The sequence below is a fragment of the Pinus tabuliformis genome, chromosome Q, assembly GCF_031772625.1.
Source record: "Pinus tabuliformis cultivar Carrire ecotype Pingquan chromosome Q, CPIR1, whole genome shotgun sequence".
In the NCBI taxonomy this organism is placed as follows: domain Eukaryota; kingdom Viridiplantae; phylum Streptophyta; class Pinopsida; order Pinales; family Pinaceae; genus Pinus; species Pinus tabuliformis.
In genome coordinates, this window is record NC_142296.1 from 731558696 (window position 1) to 731575889 (window position 17194).

A 17194-nucleotide genomic window follows, 5' to 3' on the forward strand; every position below is an offset into this window, starting at 1 on the left:
AAGAAACATAAGCCGTTGATTAAATACAAAAGTAATTCATAATATAACATATTTAGAAATGGATTAAATTATTTGAATAAGTTAATATAATTTATTGTTAATTGAATGTAAATGAGAGGGGTGAGAAAAATATTGTAATTCTAATATATTGAATTTATAATAAGCATATTAAAAAATTGATTTAATTATGGTTGGTTTATAGTTTTTTTTAGAATTCAAATATATTTAAAAAAAATAATATTATTTATTAAAATAGAGATTTGGTCATATATTATTTAAAAAAAATATTAATTAGATTATAGATATGGATTAATAAATTTTAGTTTATAACGAGCATATCTAGGTAATGGCTTTCAGTTTTGTTCTCTAAAAAAATTTAGACCAACCCACAACGGTCGTTCAACTATTATGTATACCATGAGATTCAAGATTCAAATCTCTCTAGGCCACGCAAAAAATAAATAAATAATTTTTTCTCTTAGTAAACCAAAAAGAAATAAATAAACTTTTTTTTAAAACCATACTAAAATATATTAAAAAGACAATTTTATTATAAATATTAAAAAATAATATCTAATAAAATGAAATTAAAAATATGTAATTATTATGTCCTCAATCGAGGTACGAGTCGGCCTTAGTGGGCTTGTCTGGGCCTAGAGATTAATGTGGATCTTAAAGATCGTCACGACTACCCTCTGCATGCAGCCAGCACTTGGAGCAGTGGCGGCAAGCATGCGATGTTTAATGTCTAAAGGTGGCAGAGTTTTAAGGAAATTTGGAGTGGGAAACATTTTGTTTGGCTTGTTGAGGAAGGTAGCTTGGGCGCTCACGCTCCTGTGGAACTGGTGTGCGAGGGGAATTCTGGGCAGTTGGAGATCGTCGACATCTTCAGTTATTCGCAATGATCCCTGGTATGTTATCAGCCTTAACTCAGCAAATTTTGTTAGAATGGAGCACTTTATTCAACCTCTAGTTGGGGAATTGAATGTGTCTATGCTATGGGGTGACGGGCACTGGAAGTGCCAGAGGCATGGCCTCGCTAGGTTCCAAGTCAGGTATGTGTCCATTGTTATGCTTGTACCAGTGTCTGTAGAGTATGGGATATGTTTGTCTCGCATGGGTGCATGCAAGGCCAGGGTGGTAGAGAGTTGTGAATGTGGAAATTCCCCTCACAAGGGTCTGGAAGAGCTGAAAGGGGGTTGGGTCTACGGAGAATTAGGGGTAGATCCAAATTACCTTAGCATAGAGAGAGCCAGGGGTTCAGGGAACTCCAGATACACCCTTTGGTGGCAGAGGGGCAAAGGTTGAGGAGCCCTGTTGGCCAGTTTATGGGTTAGTCCGGTCCTGTGGACTCGAATATCTTGGGTTGGGAACCTCTATTTGGATAGAAATCAAATTTGGTTTCAGTGTTGGGTACGACTTGATGCCAAGCAATTGAAGTTGGTCATTGTGTATGGAGTTTTGATTCCCAAAACCCGAGCATTCTGTATGTGGTCACATAGGAAAGGGTTTGGTGGGCTATGGTCTCAGTTCTACGGCTGGCTTGAATCCCCTTTCAATTCATGTTACTGTGTTTGGTTGGTGAAGTTAATTACAAGTGGAAAGTGTTGCTATAATACCGAGGCACTAGAAATGGTTGGTGCGTCTAGCTCACTCAGGCTTTGCACTAGGTAGAGGAAGGCAGTTGCAAACAATGACATTATAATCATGTGTTGGCATCCAATTAGTCGCAATAAGTGGAGTGGGTTCCTTACTTGGCTGGTTTCGTTTGAATTTGAAGCAGGTCTGCAATGTGGGCGCGACCTTTGGCAGTGTCGAGCACCCAAACTGTGACGTTGGGCTGGTGGAAATCCGGTGGTGAGAAAAGAATAATATTTGATAGGAAACAACAACATAATGGTTTGAGCAAAGGGTACAAAGAAAATTGGCAGTGGAATCTGAGGACGGGGAAAGTAGAGAAGGGCAACCGTGTCATCGGGAAGCCAACCCAACTCTTCTAGTGAGGTGGATGGAGCTGGTCGAGGGTGTAATTCAACCTCGCACATAATTGAAGAAGCGACCCAAGATTACCATGCCAGCAGCTCCAACTCGGTTAGGTAGTTGATTGCAAAATGGGAAGATGAAATCTGTCAGGCCGTGGAAGACTTTGATTTGGACATGGATGAGTGGAAAGCAATGGTTTTGAATCCAGGCCATACTCGTGGAAGAGTAACCCAATACAAGTGGACAGTACGCATGTTCTGGATGATAAAGAGCATTATGGCAAAACAACTAGACCAAAGGCAGGGGAGTAAGCAACTGAATTGCCATCTTTTGACCGAAGAGAGAGAAGAATGCATCATAGGCAGTTCTTCCTAATTATCATGTCGAGCTATCCACCAGACTTCTTCTCTCTAGAACAATTTCCTCCTGACATGCATGTAGCCCCCCGGGGGCTATCGAATTACACCAAAGAATTGCAAAAAATCCAGTTCCAACTGCAACAACAGAGTGGTCAGCTAAGCTGAATTGAGCAGCCCATCCCTTACATACCCCACACAGAGTTGTCAGGTTCCACTGTGAAGGACCCTGCTCCAGTGGATTCAGTTGATGATGAGTAGCGACAATGCACTCGTGTTTTTACATTTTGAATGCTTCAATCCCATAGTTTTAGACTTATTATCAGTTATGTTTATTGTTATTTAGAGAATAGGAAGTATAAATACTCTCAGGTTTATATAGCATGGTTGGACAAACTTACTATTTTTTGCTTATGGATGGCATATTTTGTGGTTAGGTGGCCAACAAACCTAGTTTCCCTCTGGGCACGTTGAGGCCATCTAACTCTCAGATATATGGATGTAACCTGCTTTATTTCCGAAAATTAATAGAAAGGTACCACCAAGCTTATATATATATATATATATATATATAGAATAAGAAGATTCAAATAACTTATATTATTAATTTTATTGAAATGTGATTGTTGCAAGTTATTTACCTAACTATATATTTCCAATTATCTACTTAAGTGAGGTTTTCATATGAAGATTGTGTTTTATGTGGGAAGTTAATAAATCATCCTAAACAACCATTTTAATTATTATTAAATAAGTATGATAAATACACAAAAGTATAAAATAAATTTATGTAATTTTTTATTTTTTATAAATAAATAAATAAATAATATTTTATTTTTTCAAATAATGCATTTAAATTTTACAAGATAAAATTTATCTAATCAAAGTTTTATGACTAATGGTTATTGGTTATATCAAATTTAAAGCTTTTAGTTTATTTATACATCCCAAATCAAAAAACTAACGATGTTCTCCCCCTTTTGCTACAAATTTTTTTTCCTTTATATGCAAGGGATAATTTATTGTATTTCAAAGATCTTGGCTAAAAAGAATATTAAAACTTTCTTTAAGCCCCTTAAAACCTTTAAACAATTATTCAGATATTTTAAAACAAAAATATCCATTGCTTAACTCAGGGGCTTATCAAATCTCATATTCTTGCAGTCAAATTTATAATATTTTAAATCTTATATTTAAAAACTAATTACTAACCATTTTCACAACAAAATCTCTAAATTTATTATCATCCAACACTGCAATAAATCTAAACACTTGATTTACTTTGACAAAACCAAAAATTTGGCCTCCAACTTTTTCTATTATTCTTAAATCATAAATACTTAAAACTAAAAAAAACATTCTAATAACTTTAATGTGAAAATGACCCTAAACTAAAACAATCTTAAAAACCTACCATTCAACTTTTTCCAATAAACGCACCCTACGCCCCTCTCCTTTGTCCCTCAACTTTTATGAGCACTTTCCCTCTCCCTTGAGATTAGTCTTAAGTTCATTAATTTCTTTTGTTTCTCTTAGTTCTAGTATAGTTTTATTTCTTTTATCGTAATTCTAAATGCAATGATGATTTCTAACTCATTTTGTGCTTTTCGCTATTTTAAATTTTGCTTACAATCCTTTTTGTTCATTCTTCTATTTCCGATTCCGATATTTCTAGTATACTTCTTTATATTCCCTTTACTTTCCCAACCTTTTAAACTTATTTTCTTCAAGGTATCTTAAATAGATTATAAAAGTTTAATCACTATGAAGTGTTCTATAATATTTATTAATGATTGAGGTTTATCTCCAAAATAGTTATATTTTTTTAATTAAATTGATTAATTAAAAAAAATGATACATGAACTTATAAGGTATGGTATTGTCTCATTAGATTGTAACTAAACCTAGTTTTAGATTAAGAATTTCAGTGGTAAAGTGTTGGTAAATCTCCATGATTAAGAATCTTGTTCCATATTTTTTAAAATGTGTATATGTTTAATTTATATATTAATTCCTTTAGGTATGGCAATGATGTTTTAAAAAGTGTAGTCTAACTTATAGATGAAATTGTCTTTTTCACTGGAATTCACCAAAATCTAGCAATATAATTTCAAGATTTGTTGTTGTTTAAAATACGTTTTTGAATGCATAAATGGATTCAGCACCCTCAAAACATAAGTTTTGGATGTTTTTAAAAGTGTAACCTAACTTATAGATGAAATTGTCTTTTTCACTGGAATTCACCAAAATTTGGCAATATAATTTCAAGATTTATTGTTGTTTAAAATATTTTTTTGAATGCATAAATGGATTCAGCACCCTCAAAACACAACTTTTTAAAAATCTCTATCAGATTTTGATTAAAATTAACAAACAAAAAAAATGCCGTGAAAAAAGTCATTTCGTCTATAAGTTAGACTAAGTTGTTTTGATATGTTATGTATGGTGTTATGTAATTTAATGCTATGTTGACTAAGTCAACATTAAAATCAAAAATTAAAATTAAAAAATAATTATTATTGTGAAAGAGACACACTTTAGCCCAAATCAAAATGTTGTAGTGCAATGTATTGCTTAACATTTTGAAAGGGTCAAATTACATAAAAGTAAAAATAAAAATTATAATTATAATTATCTTAGATATCATTTTGGGATTCAACTGCGTTAAGTAAGATCATTCACGTATGACCATTTCCATGAGAGGTAGTCGTAACTGACTAATTTCTCATGATTTTTGAATAGTTCACTTAGCACTCATTGCATCGGGTGATGCTCACAGGGGTGAAGAAGTGGGATTGAAACTAGTGAAATGTGGAGAACGAATCACATAGCATCAATCATCACTTCCGGGGCTTGCACCCGGTAACCAGGACTTCCCAGGAGGTCACCCATCCCAGAACTCCTCTGGCTCAAGCGCGCTTAACTGTGGAGTTTTTCCCCACAATCAAGCCCACTTAGCTTGCTACCCCATTTGCAAAACCTTAGCAAGTATTGTGCCTCATGAACCATTCAAGTAGAGATCCCTTGACTCTTTTTGAATTAAAGTATGGGGGTTTTACGCAGTGCATTATATTAGATATCATTTTGGGATTCAACTGCGTTAAGTAAGATCATTCACGTATGACCATTTCCATGAGAGGTAGTCGTAACTGACTAATTTCTATGATTTTTGAATAGTTCACTTAGCACTCATTGCATCGGGTGATGGTCACAGGGGTAATTATCAATAAAACATTTTGAATCAATCAATTTAAATAAAAATAATTAAACCAGCATAGACTCATCTTAGCTCCAGATCTAATGCAATGTATTGGTTAACATTTTGAGAGGGTTAAGTTATATAAAAATAAAATAAAAAGTTATAATTACAATTATCAATAAAACATTTTGAATCAGTAAAATTACATAAAAATAAGTAAACCAACATAGTTCCATCTTAATTCCAGGTCTACCAAACTCTGAGAGGGATCAAATATTTTTTTACTCTAAAAGAAGTTTGCATCTCAAGAGATTTGATCCCTCTGGTTTAGGTAGATACTAGTATATAAGTTTGAGTTAGTCATTTGATGGGTTTAAGTATGTATTGCATAACACATGGTATTTGTTCATAGTATTTGTTATTATGAAGCATATTTACAGGCTTGAGGAAATTCATTATGGAAGGCAAAAGTATCAGATTAGATCCATCTTAACTCCGGACGTATCCCTCTTTGCACTTCATAGATATGGATTGAAGATGGATCTAGATTGGTTGAGCCTAGAGGCTCACTCTACTGTCCAGTGTGATGGAGATGTGTAAGTTTGTTGACCACATCATAGATATGGATTGAAGATGGATCTAGATTGGTTGAACCTAGAGGCTCACTCTACTATCCAGTGTGATGGAGATGTGTAAGTTTGTATGTCGTCAACGTGGAGTTGACATGTCTCTCTCTTAAAATAAAAATAAAATAATCTCTAAATAAAAAAACTTCATAGATATGGATTGAAAATGGATCTAGATTGGTTGAGCCTAGAGGCTCACTCTACCGTCCAGTATGATGGAGATTTGTAAGTTTGTATGTCGTCCACGTGGAGTTGACATGTCTCCCTCTTAAAATAAAAATAAAATGTTCTCTAAATAAAAAAAGTAATGTGAGCTAAAAAAAAAAAAACTATGCTTATTGACTAAGTTTTCCATATATGATAATATAAGTTCATATGAACTTCAGAGAGAGACTACAAATTCATTGAGATCTATCATGGGATGAGAAGGACCTAAAAAAATTTGATCCCTCTAAGCTCATGTTAGATCCGTGGTTAAAATAGATTTTAATAATTTAAAATAAAGTTATAATTTAGTTAGTTTTTATGACTTTTTTTATTTTAGCAACGTAAGATGTATAATGAAGTGTTTTAATATTTATTATGGATTAATATTTATGAACATTTATTTTGATGTTTATTATGGTTTAATGTTTATGAACGTTGACTAACCATTTAATTTATTTAACTACTATAATATATTAAGTATTTTATTTTTTTAATCACATTCTGGGTTTTAAAATATAAAACTTTTGAAAAACACTCTACAAAATTACAAATAATATATATATATATATATATATATATATGATTTATATGAAATTAATGATATTTATAAAGATCAATATGAACTCTTAAATTTCTCAACTAGATATATATACCCAACACCGAATTGTGAGCTATAAAACTTCATTAAACTCCTAGGATTTCCTAAAATCCGGCATGGCTGCCGGATTCCTCAACCGGTCCTCCCGCTTCTTCTGCCTTTGAATCTCATACGATAATCAATTTGGGATGAACTCTGCCCAACATATAAACAGCTATACCAGCACCCCACACCACGTTGCTTTATATATATATATGTGGGAGGACCAGCCTGAACTACTTTGGTAGACCGAGTTTCACAACATTTTTTCCCCAAGTAGGAGACATGGGCGCATTGATGTATATACAATGTGTATATGTCGTCTGTCTTTTCCTGTTAAACATCATCCCCTCCCCTGGAATGGCAGCATTTTTGGATCCACCCGCCGGCAATATGTAAGTCAATTACCATTTTCAGAGTCTAAATGCTCTCAATCAACTGTAAACTCTGGTTTTGGGTGAGAATTTCGCGGGGATTCTGATCTGGGTTTTCAAAATTTCATCTTTCCTCTTATAATTTTTTGTTATTTGTTGGCCCTCGTAATATGACTGAGGCATATTTTCTGTTGAATTGAATTGTATTCCCAGCCTGAACACGAAGGCCCGGACAAAGGAAGGGAAATATGTGTACCAGTGCAAAGGCAGCTCATGGGTACCACTCTCAGCCGGTGCAGAGCTTGTTAACATCTCGGATTCCTTGATTTCTGTTGGCGATTACTCTTTGGCCTATCATCCTGCCAACCCCAACTTCTTTGGAACATGGACTCTCAACAACGATGATTATGATGCGGGGGAGACGGGATCAGCCACCAGCATTGTGGCAGGTATTCCTGTACCTTTTTTTTTTATGCATGGACTCTGCTATCAAAGTTACATTCAAATTGTGATTAAGTATATACTATTACTATGAATATTATGTATCATGTAGTAAGTGAATGATTGTTTATTATGTATCATGTAGTAAGTGAATAATCGTTTCTTGGTTAGTTGATTTTTTGTTATTGGTTTTCTGATTTTACATCTTGTTAATTGGATATTTTCGTGTCCTCATCTAACTAGCAAGAAGTAAAACCAGTTTTGCTTAATATTTACCTAATTGTATTTTGCTTAATATTTACCCTCTAAATTATGTATGTGTGTGTTTTATATAGTATATACATAGTTGACATTGAAATATTTTAATTATGATTCACCTTCTACACATTAGATTGTTAATACATGCCACAATTATATTTGGAAGTAGAAAAGTATATGAATAAGACTCTATCTATATATATAATTATTTTTGTTACAAATAATTTTTTAAATGTTACATCTTTCTCTCTCTATATATATTTAAAATAATTTTGGTATGAATATTTAAAATGTTACATGTCAACTCCATATTAAAAAATGAATGGAGTATAAATCTCAAAAATAAAAAAAAAATAAAACCCTATTAATGGAATAAGAATTCTAGCTATCTTTATATATATATATAAGATCTACATTAAAAAAAAAAATTGACATTAAAATATTTTATTTATGATTCACATTCCACACATTAAAATGTAAATACATTCTCCAATCATATTTAGAAGTAGGAAACATCTCTCTCTCCATATATATATATATATATATATATATATAATGTTATATGTCACCCAGATGGGGGTGGGAAAATCTATAGTGGAGCTTGAGCCTGGCCTCTCCCCAGATTTCCCATGCACTTCACATGTAGAAAGCATGTGTGGCAGGGTATGCCATTATATTTTTGTAGACTCTTTTTTATGTGGAGTTTTTTAGAGTTTGAAAAAAAATTGAAATTGTTTTTTTTTCACTTTCATTAAATCTAATATATTAAAGAAAAAATGTTCTCTTTATATATTTAAAGGATGTATATTCTTTTCTAAAGTAGAATCATCATAGATCCATCTTAACTTTGGATCTACCAAATGTCAAAAGATATCAAATTTTTTAAGATGCAAACTTCTTTTTAACATCTAAATATTTGATTCCTCTTGGCTCTTGGTATATATATATATATATATATATATATATATATATGCTATGTGGTTCACTGAACCCTACATCCACATAATATTGTACCATGCAAATCTACTTGAAATGATCACTTCTTGTGGGTTCAACCATGAAGCCTAAAGTGTCTAGACAATTGAACCAGTGACCTCTCAATAGCAAAAGTACCCTCTAAATTACATATGTGTGTGTGTTTTATATAGTATATACATAGTTGACATTGAAATATTTTAATTATGATTCACTTTCTACACATTAAAATGTTAATACATGCCCCATTTATATTTGGAAGTAGAAAAGTATATGAATAGGACTCTATCTATATATAATTATTTTTGTTACAAATTATTTTTTAAATGTTACATCTTTCTCTCTATATATATCTAAAATAATTTTGGTATGAATATTTAAAATGTTACATGTCACCTCCATATTAAAAAATGAATGGAGTATAAATTTCAAAAATTAAAAAACCCTATTAATGAAATAAGAATTCTAGCTATCTTTATATATATAAGATCCACATTAAAAAAAATGACATTGAAATATTTTATTTATGATTCACATTCTACACATTAAAATGTAAATACATTCTCTAATCATATTTGGAAGCAGAAAACATCTCTCTCTCTCTCTCTCTCTCTCTCTCTCTATATATATATATATATATATATATATATAAAATGTTATATGTCACCCCGATGGGGGTGGAAAAATCGAGGATAGTGGAGGTTGAGCCTGGCCTCCCCCTAGATTTCCCATGCACATGACATGTAGGAGGTATGTGTGGCAGGGTATGCCACAACCGGTCCATGTGAACCCAGCTAGCCGCACTCGTGTGCATTTAAACGGAGGTCGATGGGAAATGGGCAGTCTACGGAATTCAATGGGAATTGTTATGATACTTTAGCGATGGCAGTTCGGGGCATGCGACTCCAAGCGATGCCATGATGATAAGTTTTGGAGGGGGGATAAGGTGACTTGTTGCTCTTTGGATGATGTCAGAGGTGGTTTCTGGCTGCAGGAGGGAGTCGTCCATCCTCTGTTCTTGTATATCTTCTAGCTTTCTCTGTGGCGCCCTCCTAATCAGGCGAGCTTCTGTAACTCAACCCACCAACGACCCTCCTCTAGTGTCTTGATTGAATTGTGGTCTATTGTTGGGTACATTCTTGTTGGTGTTGGAGGTGTTGTGTGGAATTTCGAAGGGGATTTGGGGGAATTCTTACCCCAATTGCCTCTCATTGTTCTGGGCATGTGGTGTTTGGTGGCTCTTCAGTTTAAGGGTGCAGCAGTGTGCAGTCTTGGGTTGGCTAGCACACTCGGGTGCCTCAGCTCGGGAAGGTGTTCTTTGCGGAGGTTGAATCGGAGTGGGGCGACAAATATAGAGCAAGAAGAGGGTCCAGAGAAGAAGGTCATCGGGCCCGGGGGGGCAGAGATTTTATCTCCGCAATGGACTTGTTGCGCTGTTGTTGGTTTTGCGGTGGTAATGGTGTTGTGGCGTTGCGGTGGTGTTGGTGATGTGGTGTTGCTGGTGTTGGATGTGTTGCATTGCAGTGGTATTGTAGTGTTACGATGTTGTTGGTGTTGCGATGGTGTCGGTGTTGGATGTGTTGTGATATGGTGGTGTTGGGGTGATGCTATTGTTGTGGTGGTGAAAGCAACCAAGGAGTTGGATAGGTTTTGTGTTGAGGTGTGCAAATGACACCACAACATAGCTCACGGTTGGGTGGAGGTGGAAGGGGGTCAGTCGCGAAACCCAAACCTTGACACTAATAATGGAAGCGGGAGGAGGTGGATTCGAGCTCAAAGGAAACCGAGAGCTTGCTGGGACCTCGTCGTGAACACCATCCACCGCCAAGGAAAAGGAACAATCCCTCTTGCGCCACCAAAGTTCAATCACGTCAGTTTGTGAAAATGCAACTAGAATCCTATGAGAAAATTTGCGGGAGGAGCATGAGGCGGTCATGGCATCCTTGGCTCAAATCCAATATTTCCAATGTCATCTTTTGGGGTGGGTGGTGGTGGTTTGGCGCGAACATATGCACATTTTGGACAAGCTAGAGCAATTAGAGGCTTGGCTGGGTCATCTAGAGCAACACATCAGCTACTCATTTTGCCCCCCTCCTCCACTTGGGATGGATCCAGACAACCCAACTTTTATCAACTCTGATGTTTGAGTATTTGTTTTGTTGTTCTATTCATTTTGTTAATCTTTTGAGCAACACATCAGCTACTGGTTTCGCCCCCCTCCTCCACTTGGGATGGGTTCAGACAACCGAACTTTTATCAACTCTCATGTTTGAGTATTTGTTTTTGTGTTCTATTCATTTTGTTAGCCTTTTGGCATATATTTCCTTTATATTTATGGTCGGTTAGATTATGTCTTTTTTGGACTATTTATTTTGCGCTGATGGAAATGGTCAACAAGCCCGGTCGCAGTGAGACCTCCAAACTTTTTAGCAATAGCCTTGTAAATACTTTTTTCTATAGCTAATAGAATGTTCTGACTTAAAAAAATGTTATGTCAATTATATTTTAAAAATGAATGAAGTACAAATCTTCCTTTAAAAACTATTAATGGAATAAGAATTCTTTATATATATTAAATTTTTTAGCTAATAAAATGTTATATATATATATATATATATATATATATTTCACATTCTACACATTAAAATGTTAATACATATGCCAATCAATCATATTTAGGAGTAAAAAACATATATCCATAAGAATCTCTTTTTATAATTATTTTTATTATAAATATTTTTTAAAATATTATATATATATATATATATATATATATATATATATATATTATAAATATTTAAAATGTTATATTAAAAAATGATTGAATTGCAAATTTCCAAAAAAATATATATATATATATATAATGATTTTTGTTTGCAAGTTTTTCTTGGTTAAAAATTGAAATTGAGTCCAAAACTATATATATATATATATATATATATATATATATATATATATATATATATATATTGATTTTTGTTTGCAAGTTTTTAATGGTCAAAAATTGAAATTGAGTCCAAAACTTATCCACTTTTCATTTATAGTCAATGTTTCCATTTGAGAACATAAATCATCATTTAAAAAAAAAAAAATTGTTATATAACAACATAAATCTATCTTAACTTGGATCTATCAAGCATTGAGAGCGATTAAATCTCTCAAAATGCAACTATTTTGAAAAACTAAGAAAAGACTTGCAACCCAAAAGATATAATTCCTCTTGGCCCTGGGTAGAACCGGAATTAAGATCAATCTATGTTGGTTTTAAGCAACACTATTAAAATGTTTTAACCACAGTTTTTTTAATAGTTGACATTGAAATACTTTATTTATGATTCACATTCTACATATTAAAATATCAACATATGATTCTCACTAAGTAGAAAATAGATATCCATAAAATGCTCTATATATATAATAATGAACTATTTTGTTATAAGTATTTTTTTAAATGTATATATATATATATATATGTTACATGTCAACTCCATATTAAATATAGAATTCATATTAATTTTTTTATTATTATTAGTATTTTTTTAGATATTATATACTAACTTGATATTAACCATATAACAAATTATACATATCTTTTACCATGGAAAATAAAAATATAAAAAAAAATTAATTAAAATTACTTTATATTTTAATTATGTTATATAAATGTAAATTTTGAAATATTTTATTTATGACTAATAATTAATTTTCTGTATAAAATTAGTATAAAAATAAATTTTGAAATATTTTATGTATGATTAATAATAAATTATTTATTAATATATTTATATTTTAAATATGGCATATTATGATGGAACAAATCACAAAAACATATAATATCAATATCATTATCTATTATTAAGTAATGAAAGCATCACAAATCTCCCCGGGAATAATGTAAAGTAAATTAAATATTGACCCCATAAAATAAGGTGCCTCAATCCAGCCAGCAGGAAATTCAAGAGCTTACTCCTTGTTCTGATGTGACTTTATGCGAAGCGTCGGAGACTCGGAGGTCATTAACTATACAATAATCAAGGGCATTAACTATACAATAAAGGTGGATTTAGGAATCCCCTGCCATCTACTGCTCTTCAATGTCAACCTCAAAATCGGAATGTGGCCTCGGAAGGATTGGAATCTGAGAGTATCGTACCTGTTCTCGGCGGAATCTGATCTAAAATTAGCGGAATCGAATCTGACCTAAAATTAGCAGAATCTGGACCCTGTTGCCAATTATATGGCTATCGTTCCCTCGCAACACCACTCCACAAAACCACCTCAACCCAAAACGCGCAGCCAATCATCATACAAAATTTCACCCTCCAACTGATCTTTGAGCGCGCACTCGGGGAAGTTTCTTGCTCTGATTCTAGAGAAATTGCTATCGCAAATGTACGGGGGACGCTACAGAGCTCACCGCTCCTTCGCGGGCCTCCCACGCCTACTGGCATGCTCGGACCCGGTCTTTAAGCCCTATCGGGCTCTACCGCTAATAATGGTGACTAACTTTTTTGCTATCATCCCAACCACCATATTGCATTATAATTTTATTTTAGTTTTGGATAAATTATTATTTTTTATATTTCTTTCCCGCTACATAAAATCAAGATAGTTGAAAAACACTCTCAAACCATTAACCTCTTCTAAAAGAGAATTTAAAATTACATCTTTGTTCATCTTTTATCTTTTACTCATTTAATGACAGCTTAAGAACCACCAAATACTGTAAATTGTTAATTCATTTTTTATTTGCTAGCGACAATACAAGTTTTAGTGTCATTCTACATAATGATTTGATTTTTCTCTTAATTTTTCGTTAACTTAATGGAATAATTATCGGCAAAGAATAGGATCTCTCCCCTTCAACATATAGCAAGATCTCTTTGTGACACCCCATAAAATAAGCTTAGGGAAAGTTTTTGTCAATTTGTTCTTGAATTATTACCCTTACTGAGTCGTCTTCCTTATTGTGAGAAATGACAACATTTTGAATGCATTGTCTCCACACTTTGTCACAAGAATGTATTTTTCTTTAAAATTGAAAGGTTTCTAGCCGACCATATCCCCCGAGTTAGTAATAATTAAAGATCCTTAAAAAAAAATGTTTGTTGATTCCCTTTTCAATTCCTCAATCCTACTTCAATAGAATCCCCTAACTAGACATTTGTGAATCTTGTTAATATAGCCACTTCCCATGACACCTATTTTGAGTAGTCACAATCCATGATCAACTGATCATTTCTCCCCTCACTGAGTTTGCAAAGAGCACATCTACCAAGCCCCTTCAAAATCCTCTTCTATAATTTGTTCCAAGTTAGTGCTTTGTTCATCAATAAACACCACATAAATATGATTTCTTTAGAAATACATTTCAACTTCCAAATATAGTGCAACCACCGTTGAGGTTCTCTTCACCCTTTATTTATACTTTAAAACATATATCCAAGCATAGGTAACTAAAACCCCAAAGGAGAAAAAGACCAAGCTAGCTCATCCTAGCATTTATGGATTTGAACAATGACTCATTTCTTAACATGATAAAAATCCATTCCATAAAATCCAAATTTCATTAACTATAAAGTCTAGTCAATGTGTTGTAAGTCGTCCTCGCCTTTGTATTGAAGTTGTAAGTGGATCTACAAAGTGGGAAAGCATGCAAAAACCCCTATCTCTTAGTGATTGAATCATTTTTTGTGATATAAGGTAATCTCTTCTACTTCCATCCCATGTGTTCTCCCCAATCCAAACCAAGGTCCCTTCACCCACCTTCCAAGATAATGCCCTCCTAATCAAAGTAAAATCTTTCATAACTACCTTCCATATCACTTGAAGATTAATCTTATATCTTTCATTAATTAGATCAGATAATTATATTATTTTTCATCCATCTAAATGCTTTCAAGGTGGAAAAAACAAAGAAATTAGCTTACAGGAGAAGTTTTAGCATCAGGACTCTGTTTGGATAATTAGAATCAAAAACCCTCTGGCACTATTCTCACTTGAATACCTTTCCAACAGTGTAATACTGATATCAATCAAAATTTGAACTCAAAAGTTATGCCTTTTGGAAGTTGATCTATTGTGATTGACCACCATAATTACTCATGGAAAATGGGATTTCCATGTGGGAATGATGAATAAAACTCTAGAAGGGTCGAGTTGTAACTCATGTTAAGGGATGAATGGGTTAAATTTAACCTCTAGTTAGCTATTGAGTTGTACTATAATCAAGACAGTAGGAGGAAGAAGAGTTCCATTTTATTCGAGAGCATTTTGTTCCATATAATAGCTGAAAGTCGCTGAGAATGATACAAAGAGAGTAGAATATAGAGGGTTTGTGTTTTATAGCATTCAATGAGAAACTTGACTCACTCCTTCATATTTGCATCATTTCCTATTCAAAGAAAGGGATAGCACAACAACCTCACCTTCGAGCTGGGTTTCTCCTAAAAGGGTTTACTAGGTCATATGTGGTGTAAATTGCGGTGTATACTTATTTTCATTGTTCTCTATTTTAAGCATTGTATCTATTATGTGCATAAGTAGAGAAAACAATAAATTAATAAATCCAATCGCGGTGTATATTTATTTTCATTGTTCTCTATTTTAAGCATTGTATCTATTCTGTGCATAAGTAGAGAAAACAATAAATTAATAAATCCAAATATGTAAGAAAAATTAAACCTCATTGCACTAAGAGGAATTAAACCTCATTGCACTAAGAGGTGCATTCTACAATCTAGTAATGAGATAGATATGTACATGTCCCTTTAAAAATAAAAAATAAAAACAAAATATTTTCTAAATTAAAAAAAAAAAAAAAAAAAAAAAAAACGTCTGCTATAATAAACTACAAATCTGAAAATACATTTTTAGTTAAAATCATTATAAGCCAACAATAATAATCTCACTTAGTCTATGTCTAATATTTCATCTAATAGGGTCTCAAACTTTAGATAGTATAGATCGTCAAAGATGAGAAATTTTGTAGATGGCTAAAAAACTATGATGTATGTTTTTTTTAATTTTCTGATCTAACATAAACACAATCTTACTTATTAAAATATTCTCACTCTTGGTAGGAATAACCCATTATGAAGGAAATGTAGTAAAAATATTCCACTCTCACTCTTAGCTATATATAAACTAGTATTTGCACTGAGAGGTGCAAAGAAACGTCGATAGGAGGACTCACAATGTGGAAGGTAATAGTTTGTACATTACACTATGTAATATTTTGGGTTGTACGAAGTTCTATAAGTTGAATGATCGCAATTAGTGCATAGTGCATCATAGGTTTAATATTTAGTTGTCAAACTGCAATGGAGAGGGAGGAAAAGCTTTTGTAGATAAGAGTAGGAGAACAGAGAGGGAGGAAAAACTTTGGCAGATAAGAGTAGGAGAACGTAAATCTATGAAGTAAATCTAGTGTCATTCTAGTCAAAATAGGCATCTTTATCATATTGACAAGAGGTCAGTAGGAGCTAAATAATAATAATAATAATTACATCATCAATTTTGCATGGTTGATCTGCAAATCCCATACATATTACAAATAATTGAAAAGTTGTGTGATGATGAGTAAAGTTAGAGAACACCTCAATATATTGCAAACCTGAGTCGAACTACAAATCATCCAAAAAAGTTCAAAGAACAAATAATCATTGATAAGAAATGTACATAAGCATAGCCTCTGAAAATAATATCAATGTATAATATGAACATCTACCCATAGCATAACTAAGCACCATAAAACTTGTATATCATCTAGGTCATTCTCTAATTTATTCCCATGTTTCCAACTTAAGTTCATTTTTCTGTTTCAATTTGAAAGTAAAACTTGATAGTAAAGAGATAATAAAATGCCATGATCAATACGAATGAAAAATAGTATTAGCATCACTATATCTAACACTATAACATTGATAAGGAATTAATTACGTTCAACTAAACATTTTGTAGACCAATATCATGTTAAAAAAAATTAGGTAATCATTTCACCAAGAGAGAAATGACTCGTGGATAAATGTTGAAATTCATTCAATAGAAACTCTCACCTATGCTTCCCACAAGCATTGATGTTTCTGATAAATCCCAGCATACGGCCTAATAATTTCTATCTGAAAAGCTCCACCAGG

The 17194-nt window shown here is 32.9% G+C and overlaps 1 protein-coding gene across 1 annotated transcript in view; it reads left to right on the plus strand.

Moving 5' to 3' along the window:
• The first annotated feature begins 7293 nt into the window (after positions 1 to 7293).
• Positions 7294 to 17194, plus strand: part of LOC149221610 (uncharacterized) — an 88690-nt gene continuing 78789 nt past the window's right edge. The window contains exons 1-2 of the mRNA XM_089387430.1: positions 7294 to 7403; positions 7596 to 7831. Coding sequence (XP_089243556.1) covers positions 7294 to 7403; positions 7596 to 7831 — 346 coding nt within the window. The remainder of the gene's footprint in view (positions 7404 to 7595; positions 7832 to 17194) is intronic.